At 42.3% G+C, this 16,902-nt stretch overlaps 1 protein-coding gene across 1 annotated transcript in view; it reads right to left on the bottom strand.

The window, feature by feature from the left end:
• TBX20 (T-box transcription factor 20) overlaps positions 1–15,471 on the bottom strand; it is a 48,693-nt gene extending 33,222 nt beyond the window's left edge. The window contains exons 1-3 of the mRNA XM_063301947.1: positions 15,345–15,471; positions 8,545–8,785; positions 3,616–3,780 (exon numbers count right to left, since the gene is read on the bottom strand). Of these exons, the coding sequence (XP_063158017.1) occupies positions 3,616–3,780; positions 8,545–8,785; positions 15,345–15,471 (533 nt within the window). The remainder of the gene's footprint in view (positions 1–3,615; positions 3,781–8,544; positions 8,786–15,344) is intronic.
• Between the last annotated feature and the right edge of the window lie 1,431 nt (positions 15,472–16,902).

Genomic DNA, 16,902 nt, shown 5'->3' with positions numbered 1-16,902 from the left:
AGAGCCCATCAAGGTCCAGCAAGCAGACAGAGAGACAGAGAGATAGGTAGATTCATTCCATAAAACATCAGTGCTTAAACTAGTAGGTATCACCCTCAAAACTTTAATTCAGCCTCCTAACTAGGTTTGGACTCTTCTCTAAACCCATATAAAAGAAAGAAAATAGCCAAAGAACAGATATAAATCTAAGTGGCGCTTAGTTTTAGATGGAGAAACATGTTGGGACTGAGGAAAAAGATTCAACCACTGGATTTTCAAGATATTTGCCCCAAACAAGTGAACCAAATAAAAACAAAAGAACTGGTAACCTTATTTTTATTCCTAGAGGTTTAGTTTTCTGAAAATTGGCTCTTTGGGTTTTTTCATTCTGCTTATAACTTTTTCTTACTCTTTTCCATTGCGGCTCATCTTTCCTAATCCTTTAATAATTTCAACTGATGATTGGTCTAATCTGGATAGGAAATACTAGTTTCACACTTTGAACTCTGGGGGTAGGTGGAAACTTGAAAAGATAAATCTTTTTTGCAGCATGCTGATATTATAGTTTAAAAAGAGGGGAAGTTACCTGGGTTTCATGAAATTAAAGACATTTCCCTCCAACGCGCTTCCAACAATGATTACAGCCACTGCTCAGTGTTAAAGCACATTCTTTTTATACTCAAGATGCCAAAGTTGACTTCTAATATATCAGAGTAAATCTCCAGGAAAGATTCCTGCTATAAATCTGGAAACCTAGCAGTGTGTAGGTAGGTAGCACTACGTCAGAGGAACGAATTATCTGATTCTGTTATAGTCTCATTCTACTATGGTTTTTCCATTAACTTGATAATTAAGACATAGGCTCTGTGGCCTTTATGCATCAATCTCATGAAATGATCATAGAAGACTAATTTCATATTAGATGATCCAAGGAGACTTCTTTTACCAACAACCCCAGCAGTGATTGGTTGATTGGTTGAGTTTATATACACCAGATTCACAATGGACTCTCGGCACTTGCATTTCCAAAAATATTGATTCAAAGCCCACATAAATTAAAACATCCACAGTAAAACATCAATACATTATTATTCATAAAAACATTATGAAACCAAATACCACTGGTTATTATGACCCTGACTGAAAGATGGCCTTTTTGCATAAAGTTCAAGATTTTTCAGCCAGAAGAAATAATATAAATTGAAACAGGGTTCATGAAATAAAATAGTATAGTATTTTCTACTTGCATAGTTTTGATCCTGGTCAGGTTGTAGAGAAGACATCATTCCACATCTTTGCTCTGGTAAAATTCTAGGTCCATATCTGTATACAAGTGAGGAAGCCTCACTGAACACAACATGGCTTGCTTACAAGCACACTGTGGATAAAACCAAGCTGCAGAGCAGCAACCTCCAGTGAATTCCACTGAAATCAACAGGAAACTCTAAATAAATATGACCAACATAAAACAGACTCACCAAGTACTTCATCTACTGGTCTGCATCACAAATAAATGTTTCTATTTCAGGCTATTATTTCCTGGGTCTTTAGGAAGCTCAGACATATTTTTATCTCATCATGAATGCTTAATGTTTCTGTATCTTTTTGTCCAAATAGATTATACTGTTTCTCTGTCCCTGCAGCTATTCTGACCAGGGCTTGAAATAACAACGCATAGGTCACATAAGCATTTCCCACTTGATGCAGAAGTTAAAGTGGCCTTCTCCAAGTGCCTTCCAATTATGACCTATAATATCCAGTCACCCTTGAAGAAAATAGGTTGAAGAAGATTGGGTGAAGCACTGGAAAAAGACAAGGGAGACTCAGCCTATGAAGCTTACTTTTGCCCTAAACCTCACAGGTTTTTATGAAGATCGAATTGGGGGCAGCCATGAATGTTGTCTTTCACTCACTGGAAGAAAAGTTGGATGAAAATGGCAGGGTGGGGGCCAATCTAGCAAGAACCATAGGCAATACAGTCAGTGCATAAACAAATGGAGTAAGGTGTAGTGAGTACTATAGACTGTTGACTAATAATTATTTGATAGAGCAGTAGCTCAACCTGTACAACTCTTATCATGAGTTGTTATGAGCAAAGGGTTGCTTGTTTCATTCAGGCAAAAAGTAAACACTCTGTACTTGCATTCAAGCTACAACACAAAACCTCACAAAGGATAGAAGAGGTACCTGCAAGCTAGAACTCATAAGGCTGGTATCTTTCAAACATTTGGTTGGGTTATTAAAGCCATTTAAGCAATGACTCACAATAGATGTGTTTTCCCTGAAGGAATTTTAAACTCGTGCCTGCAAAGCGCATGCGCGCACACACACACACACAAAGTTGTTTCACATGTTGACAGCAGGAAAAGAAGGATTTAATGGTCATTTGTGATGAAGTTTTATGAATGGGAATGCTTTCAAATGATGCTGGATAATCCTTATTCTTTACAGAGTTGGCAGTCGTAGTGCTGAAAGTTATTTCTGTGTAGACAATGCAGGGAATGCTCAAGGGTATGAATGTCACCAAAGCTTACCTATTTCAGTGACTTTTTCTTCTTTCTGAGCACCCCTTATGGAAGAAATGAATGCACAGGTCTTTCTGAGATCAACAAATCAATTTAATTTCACCAACTTGCAAACCACACTCACCACTATTTCAACACTTTTAAACATACATTTGGAGGTAACAGCTTTAGAGTCAGAGCTTCAGAACCCAGATGGTGATCATGAAAAGATGAATTTAAAACCACCAGGGCTTAAGGACAGAGCCACATTCCTTCAATTTAAGCCACTGAGAATTTCAGTTTAATCTGCAAGAAGCTCAAGTTTAGAAGGGACAAACACATCACACTAAAGCCAGTCAAGACTAGTGCAATCAGAGGGCAATCTGAAGGCACTATTTCTAAGATTTTTTTTTTAGAAGCACGCATACCTAAACATTCTTCCCTCTAAATCAGTGTTTCTCGGCCTTGGCAGCTAGAAGATGTGTAGACTTCAACTAAAGTCCACACATCTTCAAGTTGCCAGGGTTGAGAAACACTGCTCTAAATGGTCCATGATATTTATGATGGAGCCTGTGATTAATGGAGCTCCAAAAACTGGGAAAAGGTGTTAAGAGTTTCTTAAGATTTTGACATTTGTGAAATACATCTTGTTCCTGGCAACTTTCTCCACAATGAAGTCCTGCCTTGTTCTGTAAAGATTACTCCTTAGTAATGGACACAAACAACACCTTCTCAGTTATTCGTATCAACTGAGACTGAAAAATAACAGTAATAGAAGGATAACTAAGAAGTGCAGTCCGGAGGATATCTAGGAAGAACAGCATTTATCATTTTTTCTGCTGCTGCTTCTGGTCACTTTTTTTAATACAACAAAAATATTAAGGAAAGGACAGAGTGGTTGAACAATGTGTTACATCACTTTACATATTAGGTGCAAGACCTTTTCTTGTTGGTCAACTCATGCCTAGAGATTTTAAGTACTTCGACGGATGAGGAGGGACAGAAGAGTATACACAGCTGTCCCATTAAAATCTGCTTCCATGTCAGTGGAAACACATTTAGTATCCAGAGACACTTTTTTCTTGCTTCTTGAGCTCCTGCTGTGATGTACGGTACTTGCAGGTGAACTAACCTTGCAGGCAGCGGGGGATCTGCTTTGCCAGCAACCAGCCAGGAAGATCTATGGTAGGCGTATCTGTATCTCTTATTGTCCACTGGAACTATATCCATGAGCACAATGAACTTGGCTTCTGGATCCACGCCAGAAAAGGAAACCCTAATGGTTGGAAACATTCTTCTGAAACACAAAGAAGCCAATGCGAAAATGAATATATAAAGAAGAAACTTAAGAAAAAGAGAACCCCCTTAAAACTGATAAGAAAACAGGCCTTGTAGCATGGCCATTGGAGAGGGAGAGTGAGGGAAATTCCAACCATGCCTGTAATCTTTCTGTTTGGGGATGTTTAAAATAAGCCATATCGCCATACAGTATACACTGACTGAAGGCATTCCATTCATTGTAAACATTTTGAATTCATATAAGGAGATTGGGCTCAGGCTGTGGGTTCTGATTGACACATATGTCTGCCTGTCCAGCCTTCCTGGCATGCCAGCTGCACAAAAGGAAAAGAGGGGAGGCAGGTAAACATCTCAGAAGACAATGGGGATCATCAGGGATCACAGCTACTTTCAAAAAAGGGGTAATATAGCAATCAACTGAACAGAGAGTATGCAAACACAGAGCGTGCTATTGGTGAGAGAGCAACTTGTAGGCACAAAGCCTAACATTGCCATCAAATGTGTGCATTTCCCTACACATCTAGCCTTACAATATGGTTGTAGCTCTGAGCCTTGGAGAAACTGCAGAAGCATAAGTCATTTAAGCTTCCACAACACATCGCATCTGAAGCAAATAATTATTCTATCCTCTCAGTATTGCACACGTGTGAGGAACAATCTGGTGCCAGTAGCCCATTATCTTGATTTCCACTTCAGAAATGAAAGGGAGGATTTCTACAGCAGGAGGTGGATGGGAGTCAGCATACTTGCACTAGACATTTAAAAAAACAGGAGAAAATGTCTCAATATTGAGGAAGAGCATACCTTCAACATGAATGAACAGCTGAATTCTAACAAGAAAGGAAAGGGGAAGCAAAAAAAGTGTTTTATTGATCTGATTGATTGGTTTTGATTTATATCTTGCTAATTTTCCCATAACTGCAGCCTTCTTGGTGTGTATCCCTGCTACTTTTTATTTATTTTATTTTATTTATTTTATTTTTATCCTGCCTTTATTATTTTTATAAATAACTCAAGGCAGCGAACATACCTAATAATTCTTACAACAGCAACCCTGTGAGGTGAGTTGGGCTGAGAGTGTGTGACTGGTCCAAGGTCACCCAACGGGCTTTCATGCCTAAGATGGGACTAGAACTCACAGTCTCCTGGTTTCTAGCCCAGCACCTTAACCACTAGACCAAACTTCAGCATTTTAAGGGGAGAAAACAGAGAAATCGTTTAATAAAGATTTCAAAAAAGGTAAAATGAAGTGGAATTGGAGACTTGCAACTTCAGTGCACCATTTCCTGGGTACTGATAACACTCTTCCAACTCGTATTAACACAAAGTGCATTCCCTCAATGAAAGCAGTAGACAGAGATGCTGTTTGAGAAACCCAGAATTTTCTGAATACACTGTATCGTTCTTTAAATGCTGAAAAAGTGCCATTTTCCCCGCTTCAGAGATGGAAATTTCAAAAGAGCTATCTGAATTTCATATATCTATTGTGCAACAATTCAGCCTATCTTGCACTAATGTCATTTCATCCGTCATATTTTTTTACAGTATGAATACTGGAATTCTTGTAGCATGTGACATCTGTCAGAGAGAGTTGCCTGGCTGTGTGTTCCAAGGAGTTTGGATACTCTGAAATAGTCTTACCAAATTGCAGTGTGTGAAATAGTCTTACCAAATTCTGGAGATGCCCTAGGAACGGGAGGTAAATATGAGCCCACATTACCAGAAGCAGAAAATATTGTCCTGAGTTCTAGGTGTGCACACAAGCGCACACAAACATACACACACACACACGGTGCGGCAGGAAATTGTAAGCAGTTGGATTCGAGAAATATGAAATGCAAAAAGTACAACAGTCATTACCAGATATTTGCAGATATTTGAATTATCTTCCCCAAACTACTTTGAGAGCAGCCACCATTAATAAGGTGGTTATCTGTGTCTGCAATTTCTTCATTTTATTTACATCCAATTTGATATCACGGCTTATAATTCTCTCTTCCACATTCTTCATCACCTGATGCATTGATGAAGTGCAATCCAAACAATAATGTTCAGCGCTGTTGTTTTAACATACCAACTCAGTTCCCCCTTTAGAAACGATGACATTCAAGGGTTTATGATCAGGGTGACAACACACCCCATTTCTTTACCTTCCTTTTTCATTAATTAGCTTTTAGGCTTCCTTGCAGTTCTCATGTCTATTATGAATTATGCCATTACCAACAGGCAGTGCCAACATATCTTGTGACTTTTGCAGACCGTAAGAATGTCTGCCAGACAACTCTGTGAAGAACTACCATAATTAGTATCTAAAACTTGGTGCATTTGTTTCAAACAACTTGTGACCAAGGTTAGGCTTGGATGTGATGCCAGAATATTTTGCAAGAATCTTTCAATCAAACTCCTCCAAATGTTTTAAAAAATAAACCAAATAAATCCTTTGCATCTGCACCTTTAACTTAGTCTGGCTTAATGACTACTATAAATGTCTTTTAAAATAGAGCAATTATTGAAAAATGGAGTTTTCCCCCTAAAAGTATTGAACATTAGGAAAGTGATCTACAGGAGACTCATTGTGAGGATAAAATGAAAAGGAAAGAATTAATTATTAGTCTGAGTCCTTGGAGGAAAAATGGGGTATTAATAACATCAGGTGAAAGCACCAGACTGCCTTTCTTTAGTCAGTCCCACAGATTTGCAAGGATGACTGTACCATAAAGCAGCATGAAAATAACACAGCCAAGACCAAGAATGTCTCTATTCTCTCATACCAGCCTCTAATTTAGAATGGGTTTATTTTATTTTATTTTTTTGCAAGGCCACTATAAAGAAAGTAACCCTTATGGTTTTTAACCACCATATTTGAGACCGTGGCTAGTATTTAGCTACTCAGCAGGGTTACAAATTGAGCCAATGCAGAAGAACTAGTGAGAAATAAACAAGTACGTTAAGTTGTCCTGCCAATTTCATTTAGGTCTGGACAGGACTCCTATATGAAGCAGATGCTAAGAACAGAAACAAGAAAACAGTCGAACAAAACAGCTGAACATTCTTTTTAATGTTAAAGGTTTTGGCCTAAACAATGTCACAACTGTTCCATTTATATACAGATGGGGGGTATAAGTATTGGCAAAGTCGAAGCACTGTTGCGGAGTCTCCTGCATGGGCCAATATTTAATTAACATTTTGGATATGATTCAGCACAGAACCCAGAGGATTCTTTACTCAGATGAATTTATTTTTCCAAAATGTAATGTTGGCCTTGCTTTCCTAGCTGGTAAATACAGTATGTACTGAACTACAATTCCCATCACTCACAGACAACTTATCTATTTAGTCCCATGCATCCTAAAAGCAACAGATTGTTATTACCAACTCACCAGCTGGGGCTGAGAGAACCAATAGGTCAACATATCTAAGGTCTGAGGTGGCTGTTTTGGTCTTCAAAAGCACCTCAATTCTCTTTGTTGTTCTGATTGCGAGAAACTGAAAAAGCTACTGTGGCCATTTCTTCTGGTAAAGTTCTCTCAGTCTCCCCTTCTCCATTTTAACAAGGGCATTTATTCATAAATTAGATTTGTTCTATTAAAATTATGGCTTGTTTTACAAAGATTTTCATTTTAGTCACTCTGATGCTTTAGTTGCAATGTACTTTTCTTCTACCTCAAATCTCTTATTTAAAAAAAAATTCCCCAAATAAAAATTCAAGTGAACGTTTACATATTAATATACCAATTTAGTATAGATTCCACCTCTCTCCTCATACTGAAACAGGAAGTAGCGGGAGACGATTTCTGATGGCTTGCATTATACATTAATGAGACATGGTAACTTTTCAGAGTCTACTGTGGGTTATAAGGGCAAATATCCAATGCATGTTTATCGCTGTGAGACTTTGACATCAACTGACTATTAGTGCTTGTGTGAAACAGCCATCACAGATCAAAAACAGACCAAAAAAACATGTTATCTGACAACACCTCAAAGGCAACACTTGTCTGTGGTGGCAATTCACCCATTCAGCCATGTGTCACTCAGTGCTGTGGTGTAACAGAGCAATGACAAGGTGAACAAATCAGCACCACTTCATTGCCTGGGAAGATTTCTGGCATGGGCTGGATGTTTAAAATATGGGAAGGGTGAATCCCCAGCTGCCCTTGCAGGCTTGTTCATAGTCAATTTACTCTTTTTCAAACTTCTAACTCAGCATACGTTTTCTTCTACAAAATCAAGCCAGTCCAATTTTCATTAAAATTCAACTCAAAGCTGACTTCCTTTAGCCATTTGCCTGATGATGCTTCCCTTGGAGCTGATACATATCAGCCTGTGCTGCCCCTTGGAACTAGATTATAATACTTCAAAAAAATGTATTTGTTCCCATATTTTTTACTGCTCCAAACACATGATTCTGGGCAGTGTACAGATCAAGGTCATTATAAAAAAACAATCTAATTGCCCAACACTAACAGCCCCATTTACAAAAAAAGGCAGTGCTCTTCTGAATGCCAGGAGTGAGGGGGTTAAGCATAGCTCTGGGGCAGCATATTCCATGGTGTCAAGACCATCAGAAAAATAAACAGAATACACTATTTATTGTATAGCAACCTGTCCTAGCTGAAGCTGTGCTGAAACTACAAATTCCAGAAATCCCAGCAATGGCCATTCTAGCTAGATAATTCTAGGAAATGATCCACACATCTGAAGGGTACCAGCTGTGGGTAGGTTGCCCCAAACCCTGTCTAATAATATTCCAAAGTCTTACCTTCCTGATTTTGTGATGATCATCTCAGTCCCTAGATCGTGGAATTTGTCCCAAAGCTCCTTGGTTTCCAGACTGCAGGAGATCTTAGCCATCTCCTCACTGGGGATAACTGGGGTGGTGGGGATTAGTGGCTCTGTGCAGAGGGAGGATGGGTTGCTACTGCTGCTGAAATCCCCATGGGTGTCCAAGCTTGGCAAATCACTCAGAGGCTGAGAACAAGAGGACTTCTCCACAAATTGCTCTGAAAGGAAGACAGAAAGAAAAGCAAGAGGCTGGTGAGAAGATCAGCCATGATTTTGGGTGGTAGAATGGCTGCAAGTAGCTGATCCCACTGGTTGCACATAAAGGTGCAATCCCAGGGCTATAGGCTGGACCAGTGTGGCTAGACCCCATGCTCACTGGGGAATTCTGGGAATTGAAGTCCACACATTTTCAAGTTGCTGCAGTTCAGAAATACTGAGCTGGACTGTGAAGGTGACTGTGAAGGTGACTAAAACTACTGTAAGAAACCAATGGCAGTGTGCTCCCATGTAGTCCCCTTGAATCAAGCTACATATTTTTAATTAAATAAAGCCAAAACAAATAGCCCAGAATGTGGCCGGAGAGATTGAAATTAAACTGACTGATTCCAGTATAAAGCCAATAACTGGAAGTGAAGCCAACAAGCACCCGGAATGACTTTCAAGCCCCAGAAATGAAACTGACAAATTATAAAATGATGAGTTTGTTTTGATGGGGCATCAAGGCTTCAGCTTTGGATGTTGTCCCCCTCCCCCCCTGCTCCTTTCCTCCCTTCTGAGAGACCATTAACAGAGCTTTCAGAAAGCCAGGGCTGGAACTCCAGCAGAAATTCAGCGCTCCCAAATTTTAGATTTGAATCTCTCCAACTAAAAGAAATGGGTTTTGCATTAACCTTCTGCAGGAAACGAAGGGGGTCCGGAGCATTGCAACAAACAAATACCCTCTTCCACGTCTTTTAATCGCAGCACCTTTTCCGACTAACAAATTTTATTGAAAAGCATAAGCTTCCGTGAGCATAGCTTTTAGTAAAATGTGTTAGTTGGAAAAGGTGCTGCGACTCCTGATTTTTTGCCACCATAGACTAACACGTCTGTCCTCCTACAATGGGAATCAAAAGTGATCGAAGGGGTGGGGAGGGGAGAAAAAGAAAAGAAAGAGTCATCTGGAGGGCTTTCCCTGTCCCCCTCTTCTGCCTCTCTTTTTCTATATTCTTGATTCCTCAAGATTTTAATTCATGAGAAAGTGAGCCTATTCTCCAGATATATCCGTGCCTATCATCAGTTTACTCTCAGGGATTCTGCCCATTTCTCCAGAACAGGCCAATTTACAGTGTTCCCCTGAACAGCAAAGTGCCAACGCCAGGCCAGTGAATCGAAGGATTCAAGATGGTTTTCCCCCAGTAATAAAGTACAATAGGCAAAATCTGGAAGAAAATCCAGGAACCTGGGTTTATTCACTTACTCTTTAGGTAGAAGCATTCACACATGGATGCAATTCCTGCTTGGTTTTTATCCTTGCACAGAGAAAGCTAGACTGTCAGAGGAGCTACTGTACCCATTTTTCTACTTAAAAAGAGGAGCATTCACTCAGGTCAGCATTCAGTAACAAAATCCCAGAGCAGTTTGAGCACCTCACAAAACGGTGGGAGCTCAGAATCATCCCAAGGGGGAAGGTGGCTGTTCGATATGATTCAATTTCAGCGTTTTATCCTTTTGAGGATGAAGGTTTCTCTATACGAATTGCCCAGAAAGGTTTTAGATCACACATAAATAGTTGCAGCGTGCAGCCACTTCTCTTATGAGAAACAACTGAACAGGGAGAATAAGCCATCATTCATCCTTCATTGATCGAGTACGGGGGTGTTAAATAATGTCTTAGGGATCCTCAGAACCTTGGCTAGAAGTCTCATTGAATTCAGTGGGATTTGGCTTCAGGAAACTCTTGTTGGAAACATGTTGCAAATCTGGTTTATTTGGCCAGAGGTTTTTACAGGGCCGAGACAGCCCTGTCATCAGACCCAACCAAGCCCAAACCAAAGCATTTTAACAACCTTTAGAGTTCAATGGGATATTTATACTCTCATTTTAAACACACTTTTCTAAAGTTCAGTCCTATTGAACTCAATGGCATTTAATTCCAATGGATGGTGAAGATTGCCCTGTCAAATTTGTAATCAACTTTCCTCCAAAAGTGGCTGTTTGCAGAAGAGGCTTATTCATGGATAACTTAACCATCAGTTGACCAATTTTCTGGGAACTCTGCCCAAACATAAACTAATCAGGGTGGGTAGGTGCACATAACACACCTAGTCACTGATTTCACATACAGGATTGTTAGGAGAAGAGAAGCAGAATGGAAAACACTGCCCAGCACTTTGAACTGTTAAAGAAAAATCCACAGAATACAGGTGAAAGAACCTTGAGTTTTCCAAAAGAAAAGAATCAAACCCCAGTAAAACAGACAAGACACGTTCTTCTGGTCAAAGTGAACTGGCAAAAACCTTATTTCGCTTCATCTGATCTCACTCCCCCCTCATCAGGAAGAGGAGACTTCATGGAGGACCGGGTCTGGAGAAACCCAGGTTCAAATCCTGGTTCAGCCACGAATTCCAGAAGTCGACCTGGAGGCCAGTCTTAGTTTTCAGCCTATCTTTCGAAATTGCCAAGATAAAAAGGGAAAACACAGAGAGAACCAGTACTTCGCCTTTAGGTTCATGAAGGAAAGGTAGGCTACAAATGCGATTTAATAGAAAAAGAAAAAGAATTGGGGCGGAGTGGGGGGGAGAGAGCTAATCAACACAAGCACAACAACAATTGTAAAGATGTTGGGAAGGCGGCCACCTAATTCAGAGCTTCGGAAACCGAAACCCGCCCACTTATCAGATGCGCGTCACCCTTAAAGCTAGAAATCTCTTGAGGGCTCCCCGGGATGGCAAGGACCTGAGAAGGGGATCCCGCAGTAGCAGCGCGGGGGGCGGGGGTGGCTCCTGAACTAATGGGATCCACGCCGGCAACAACACATTACTTGAGATGCGTTGGTTTCCAGATCATGGGAATCAGAGAAGCAAATGGATGAAATGGGCAAGACAATCCTCAGCATTTTCTCGCGAGTGATTTACAGCTTCAACTGGTCTCAATGGTTGGGTGACGCTATAAATCGCGACCAGCTCTCAGCTCCCGTCAAATTTAGCTGAGGCTGAGGGGACTTTTTCCCAAGTAGAAGTGCATCAGGCTGCAATTTGGAAACGTCCAGTGCCCACAAAACGCCAGGCCCGCTGTAAAGGGCTTCTAGAGAGGCCGCGACACAGATTAAGCAGACCAATGACTAACAGACTGGCTGATTTTTCTGGAGTCCTCAAGATTGAAGGCAATCCTGAACTCCTACTGGGATTTCCGCAGGGCTGGGCTCCTGGGGAGTAAACTGCCCCCTGAATTCCAGGCGGCTGGAATTCGAATCCGCTTTACTGGCCAAGTCCATGTAAAAGGAATAGATTCATTCCCTGGGGACGGGACTGTTTAATGGCAGAGTAGCTTTGAAAGGGAGGAGAGAAGCAGCGGCAATTTTCCCTGGGCAACAGAGCCTCCCCGCTATTGAGCAGATCTATTTGTGCAGGATTTGACCTCGGTTGGGATTCCTCCGATATCGTAGAACCCACCTTTGACAGTCTGAAATCACCATGCCTCAATAATCCAGCGTGAAATTATATTCCCTCCATATTATTATGTACCAGGAACAAAAAATAATTCTCATCTCCCAGAAGGAAATTAAAGGTAATACATGACCCGAACCCATTTTTCTGGAACTCTAGCAAGCTACCATGGCCGATTGTTAAAAGAAAATTACATTCTTCATTTGATCCGCAGTTCCACTCCCAATTCAGCCAATAGGACCTTCCTGACCTTAAGCCTGCAGCTCAGCCTTAATTGCAATTTTTTTAAATTACGACTGCTCGAGGAGTCTGAAAAGCAGAAATCCATTTCTATCCCAAAGTTACACTAGAAAGCTGCTGCAGGTAGCCCAAGCAATTGTACAACTAAATAAAATTTGGCAGCATTGGGCCTGCATCTGCGCGGGTGTGCCGCCCTGAAGACATTCAGCAGTCAAGCGCTCTTGGTAGCAATTGAAGGAACTGGATCGGGCCATCGAACCACTTAGCCCAGATGCAAATGACAGAAACTGTTAGTTGCCCCATTAAAGAAATGCGGCAAATAATGTACTTTATGCTCATCAGATAAATGTGACAAAGCCCTGGAAGTCTATTTGGCTTAATAGGACAGGAGCAACTTGGATGGATTCAAGCGGGCATCCCACTGATGTCAACGGAGCTAGTTTCGAAGCGGGGCCCAATATATCTTAGCATTGGGCTATTAACAGCTGCTGGCCAAACAAGATTCCCCGGATGACTCCAGCTTGGGAAAGGGACCAAGCACGACTGAGTGGAGCCTAATTCTTTAACAAGAGGAAGCTGGCAGCTAAAAGAGGATCGTGCACATCCAGATCAAGCCCGGTGAGATACAGACAAGAGTCCCAACGGTACTCAGGCTTCTTCCCCAAATAAAGCAGAAAGCCCCCCCCCCCACCTCATTTCTCAGTGACCCATTTATGGAGTCTAGTAGTAGATCTTAAAGCAAATCTGAATAACTTGACTTTAATGAGGCTTTTCCGACTGATTTTTCATTTGAAAACTGGGATGAAAGGAAGAAACCCACTCTTCTCTTATGAGCCAGGAGAAAAGACAGCTGTGCGATTGCACTAAAGCTAAAAGAACTACGAAGTTTCCTGTCCGTCCTGCACTTGTTAGAGCTCAGACCTCAAAAGAAAAGAAACTTTCCCAAAACTTCATCTCCAAGAATGCAAAAGAACAGCAGCTTAGGGCGGTTTTTTTCTTCTGTAGTATTCATTTAAAATAATGGGGGGAAGAGGTTTAGTTTATATGATCGGTTTTTAAACACAAGATTTAGAGAAGTTTTTTTTCTGTTTCTCTTTGGAAAAATGTGTATATATTTGTCTAAAATGCATTATTTCCAGTAAGGGTTAAGAAGGTGGCTAACGAACAAAGGAAAGAATTTCTGATAAAGATTAGGAATCATTTCTTTGCTCGTCAGTGTTTTTGAACAGCTCTAAATAAACTGTTAAGGTTGCTGTGTCAGAAAACTGCTTTCTTTTTTGCAAGTTTTCAAAAAGACAATGATGAAGAATTGTTTAAAGGAAATAACTCGAGGAAATGCTTTTCTTTAGATAATCCCTCTGGGGCAGGGATCTATTAGAGGCAGGGATCTATTAAAGGTTGCAAATGCATAACACTCTGTACATTGGCTATGAAAAATAACCCAACTGCGGCTCAGCTTCAGCCACGCTTTAAAAGTTTGTCCCTTGGTTTTGCACACCAAGTTTCAAGACGGACAGCAACTTCTCTTGAAAATCATGAGGGCATTTCCAAATGAAAACTTTAAGGATCTGGCAGTTACTGGTGAATATAAAACTCCAATCCAGACCTGTTTATTAGGTAGGAAATCCCCTTGAATTCAGCCAGGATTGTTTGCAGTTTAGAATCAGTCCAATTATCTTAGTTTCACTGCCTCAAGAGAATTGAATGCGCCGATTCGTTCTATGGGGCTGAGTTCCTCCATCACCAACACAGAGCGCAAATGGAACTCCAGAAATTAGCTATAAATCAGTCCCATTGAAATCAAGGATGCTTGTTGTCACTGCAGTGACTGGAGACAAACCTTGTTTATTCCGAATGTCAAATTATGGTCCGATCCTGTGCCTACATATTTGGAAACAAGATCCACTACTTTAAATGGGACTCACAGTGTCATCTATGTCCCCACACCACCAGGTGACCAAGGCACGTCAAACTGTATTCCAGACAAGTATGGATAGCATTGTGCCATTTCTATGGGGGAGTCGCCGATCCCGGAACTGCAGCCTTGTACATTTCTATTGAATCAGTGTGTCTTTCCCCATTATCCTCCCAGTTCACAAGATGCTATAAGCAGTGAGTCTCAGTAGGACAGAACAAAATTAACCAACTTCGGTTAATTTTATAAGGACTTTTGGCAGGAACTACAAAGGAGGTGGACAAAGAAAACTGATTTTCACCCTATTTTCTTTGGCTGCCGCGGTGGCTGTATGGACTTGGGAGTCCCTTCGCATAGTGTAAATGAGGCTCATTTCCCATCAGTGTGAGTCATTAGGGAGGTCCCCGCAGGATTAGGATTAGGTTGGGTTTTGAAAGATAAAAACTTTTGTTTTGATTTTATTTGAATGAATGCTGCCTTTAAAACTGAAATTCCTTTGCGTGTACCAGGCACAATTAAAATCAAGGGCAGGTGAATTCTTCAGTTCAATAGGATTTACTCTAAAGGGCAATTTTCCTCAACCTGTACCTTTTGAATGTAACTCAGGAAAGTTTGTGCTAGGATCAATAGCTGGTCGTTAAACTTCTGCTTGTTGGTAGGGATCTGAAATTCTAAATTAGGGGAAGAAACCGAAGCAGCCCTCCCATCACTCCGTCTAATGGGAGTGAGTCCCAGACCGTCTTTAAGGGGCACGGGTTCTCTAACTCTGCTCCAAACATACCCAGGATAAGGATGCCAGTCTGAGTTCTGATCCTCCCTCTTTAAAAGCCAAGCTATCTACCAACCCCAGTAGATGTCCCCCTGGTCTCAGTCAGAACCGCGGGGTCTGCAGCAGCAAGCCCCTCTGGATCCCGCAGAAATCCCTCGCACATCGCTCCCTCCCTGACTGCCGGGCGATCCCGAAGCTGGACTTACCCAGAGGCTTGATGGTGTTCTCGGGGCTTTCTTTCTCTTTGGGGTTCCCGCTTGACATGAGCGCCGCGATGGAGAAGGCGTTCGCCCGGGAGGAGAGCTGAGGTTTGGGTGACACGGTGTACTCCATCTCTCCGAGGCCGGGGTGCCTAGGATCACAAAACCCAGCCAAGCTCCCGCCCCAGCGTTCCTCCTTTCTCTCCCGACGGTGCGGCGTCAGCCCCGGCAAGAGGGAGGAGAGCAAAGCCGGCCGGCGGAAAAGGCGACACTCGAAGGGGCGAGCCTCGAGGGCCGGGCAGGTTACGCCGTGTTCATCTTTTCCCTGCCCCGGAGAGTGGGATCGAGGCGGCGGCGAAGAACGCTGGAGACAACTCAGCGGGTCAGCCAGTGCGGGCGCCCCCCTCGCTCCTCGGGCTTAATTTGCTGGCCGCCTAGATCCTATCGGCTGCCAGCCAATCAGCGCCCGGCCACGTCAGGGCTCCCTGATCCCACCAGGAGGGGAGGGGGAGAGGGCCGGAACGCTCTCAGCTCGGCTCCGGTTGCAACGAAACTGGCTTGTGGGGCAAGGTCTTTTGGACCCGAGTGTCAGGTCAGCCACGTCCGGCAATTGGAGACAAGAGGTGGATCTGCTGTTGCGGAGCAGTTTTACAGAAATCTACTTGACTTCCTGCAAGGACGGGCTTTGCAGTTCAGTGCCCTCTTCCCCAACAAGACTGCAATCTACTCTGCACTATAATTTACCTCTTGGGACTTGCTTCGAAGCAAACCCCCTCTGGATCCCGTTGAACGAACTCCATTGACTAAAGCGCCAGCAACCAACTTGTTCGTGCAAACCAGCCCCGCCAGTGTGCTTCAGCCCAAGCGCGCCTGGGCTCGGGGTCTGCAGAGTCAACGCCATCTTCTCAGCTGATCTTGCTACCCCGCGCATACCCTAAAGCCGGGACTTCGTAGGCCAGATCTAAACTGCATCTCCTTCCATGGAAACTAAGGGCGCCCCACTCCTGCCTAAGAAGTAACCAAGATTTCAGCCTGAGATGCCTTTGACCCAACACACATGCTGGCCGCGATTTATGGAATTAACCAATCCTGGAGTTTGCAGCACACATTAGGCCAACTGAACAACCATGCATAGCCTATACTGTTGTGAGAAGCCAGCCATGGAGGGGAATGAAGTCAATCATACGGACGCCCAGATTATGTTGGTACCACGGTTAAGTTAGCTACGGTGTGTACAGATATAACCATCACAAACTCACCCCAGGAGTAACTGCCCAAGGCGGTGTCCCGACTCCTGTCCAAATTGGAATGAAAGCATTTTCTGAAGTATGTACTGTCCTTGGCTTCAAAAGAGAAAAACGGCTTCAATATTCTCCTGTAGAATTTTTTTTTTTGGGGGGGGGGGAGTTATACGATTTCACGAGTCTGGAAGAGTCAGTAAACATTCCGTGTTTTCTGTTCAATCCTCACCACAATTGCGTGGCCATCATATTCAGCATACTCAGAAGTAATATTTAAGGTACAGTTGAACGGTCGCCTTTTTTTATTAGGAAAAAAAATGCAA

The sequence above is a fragment of the Candoia aspera genome, chromosome 4, assembly GCF_035149785.1.
Source record: "Candoia aspera isolate rCanAsp1 chromosome 4, rCanAsp1.hap2, whole genome shotgun sequence".
In the NCBI taxonomy this organism is placed as follows: domain Eukaryota; kingdom Metazoa; phylum Chordata; class Lepidosauria; order Squamata; family Boidae; genus Candoia; species Candoia aspera.
The sequence above is the reverse complement of the archived record's forward strand: the minus strand, read 5'-3'. Positions and strand labels throughout refer to the sequence as shown.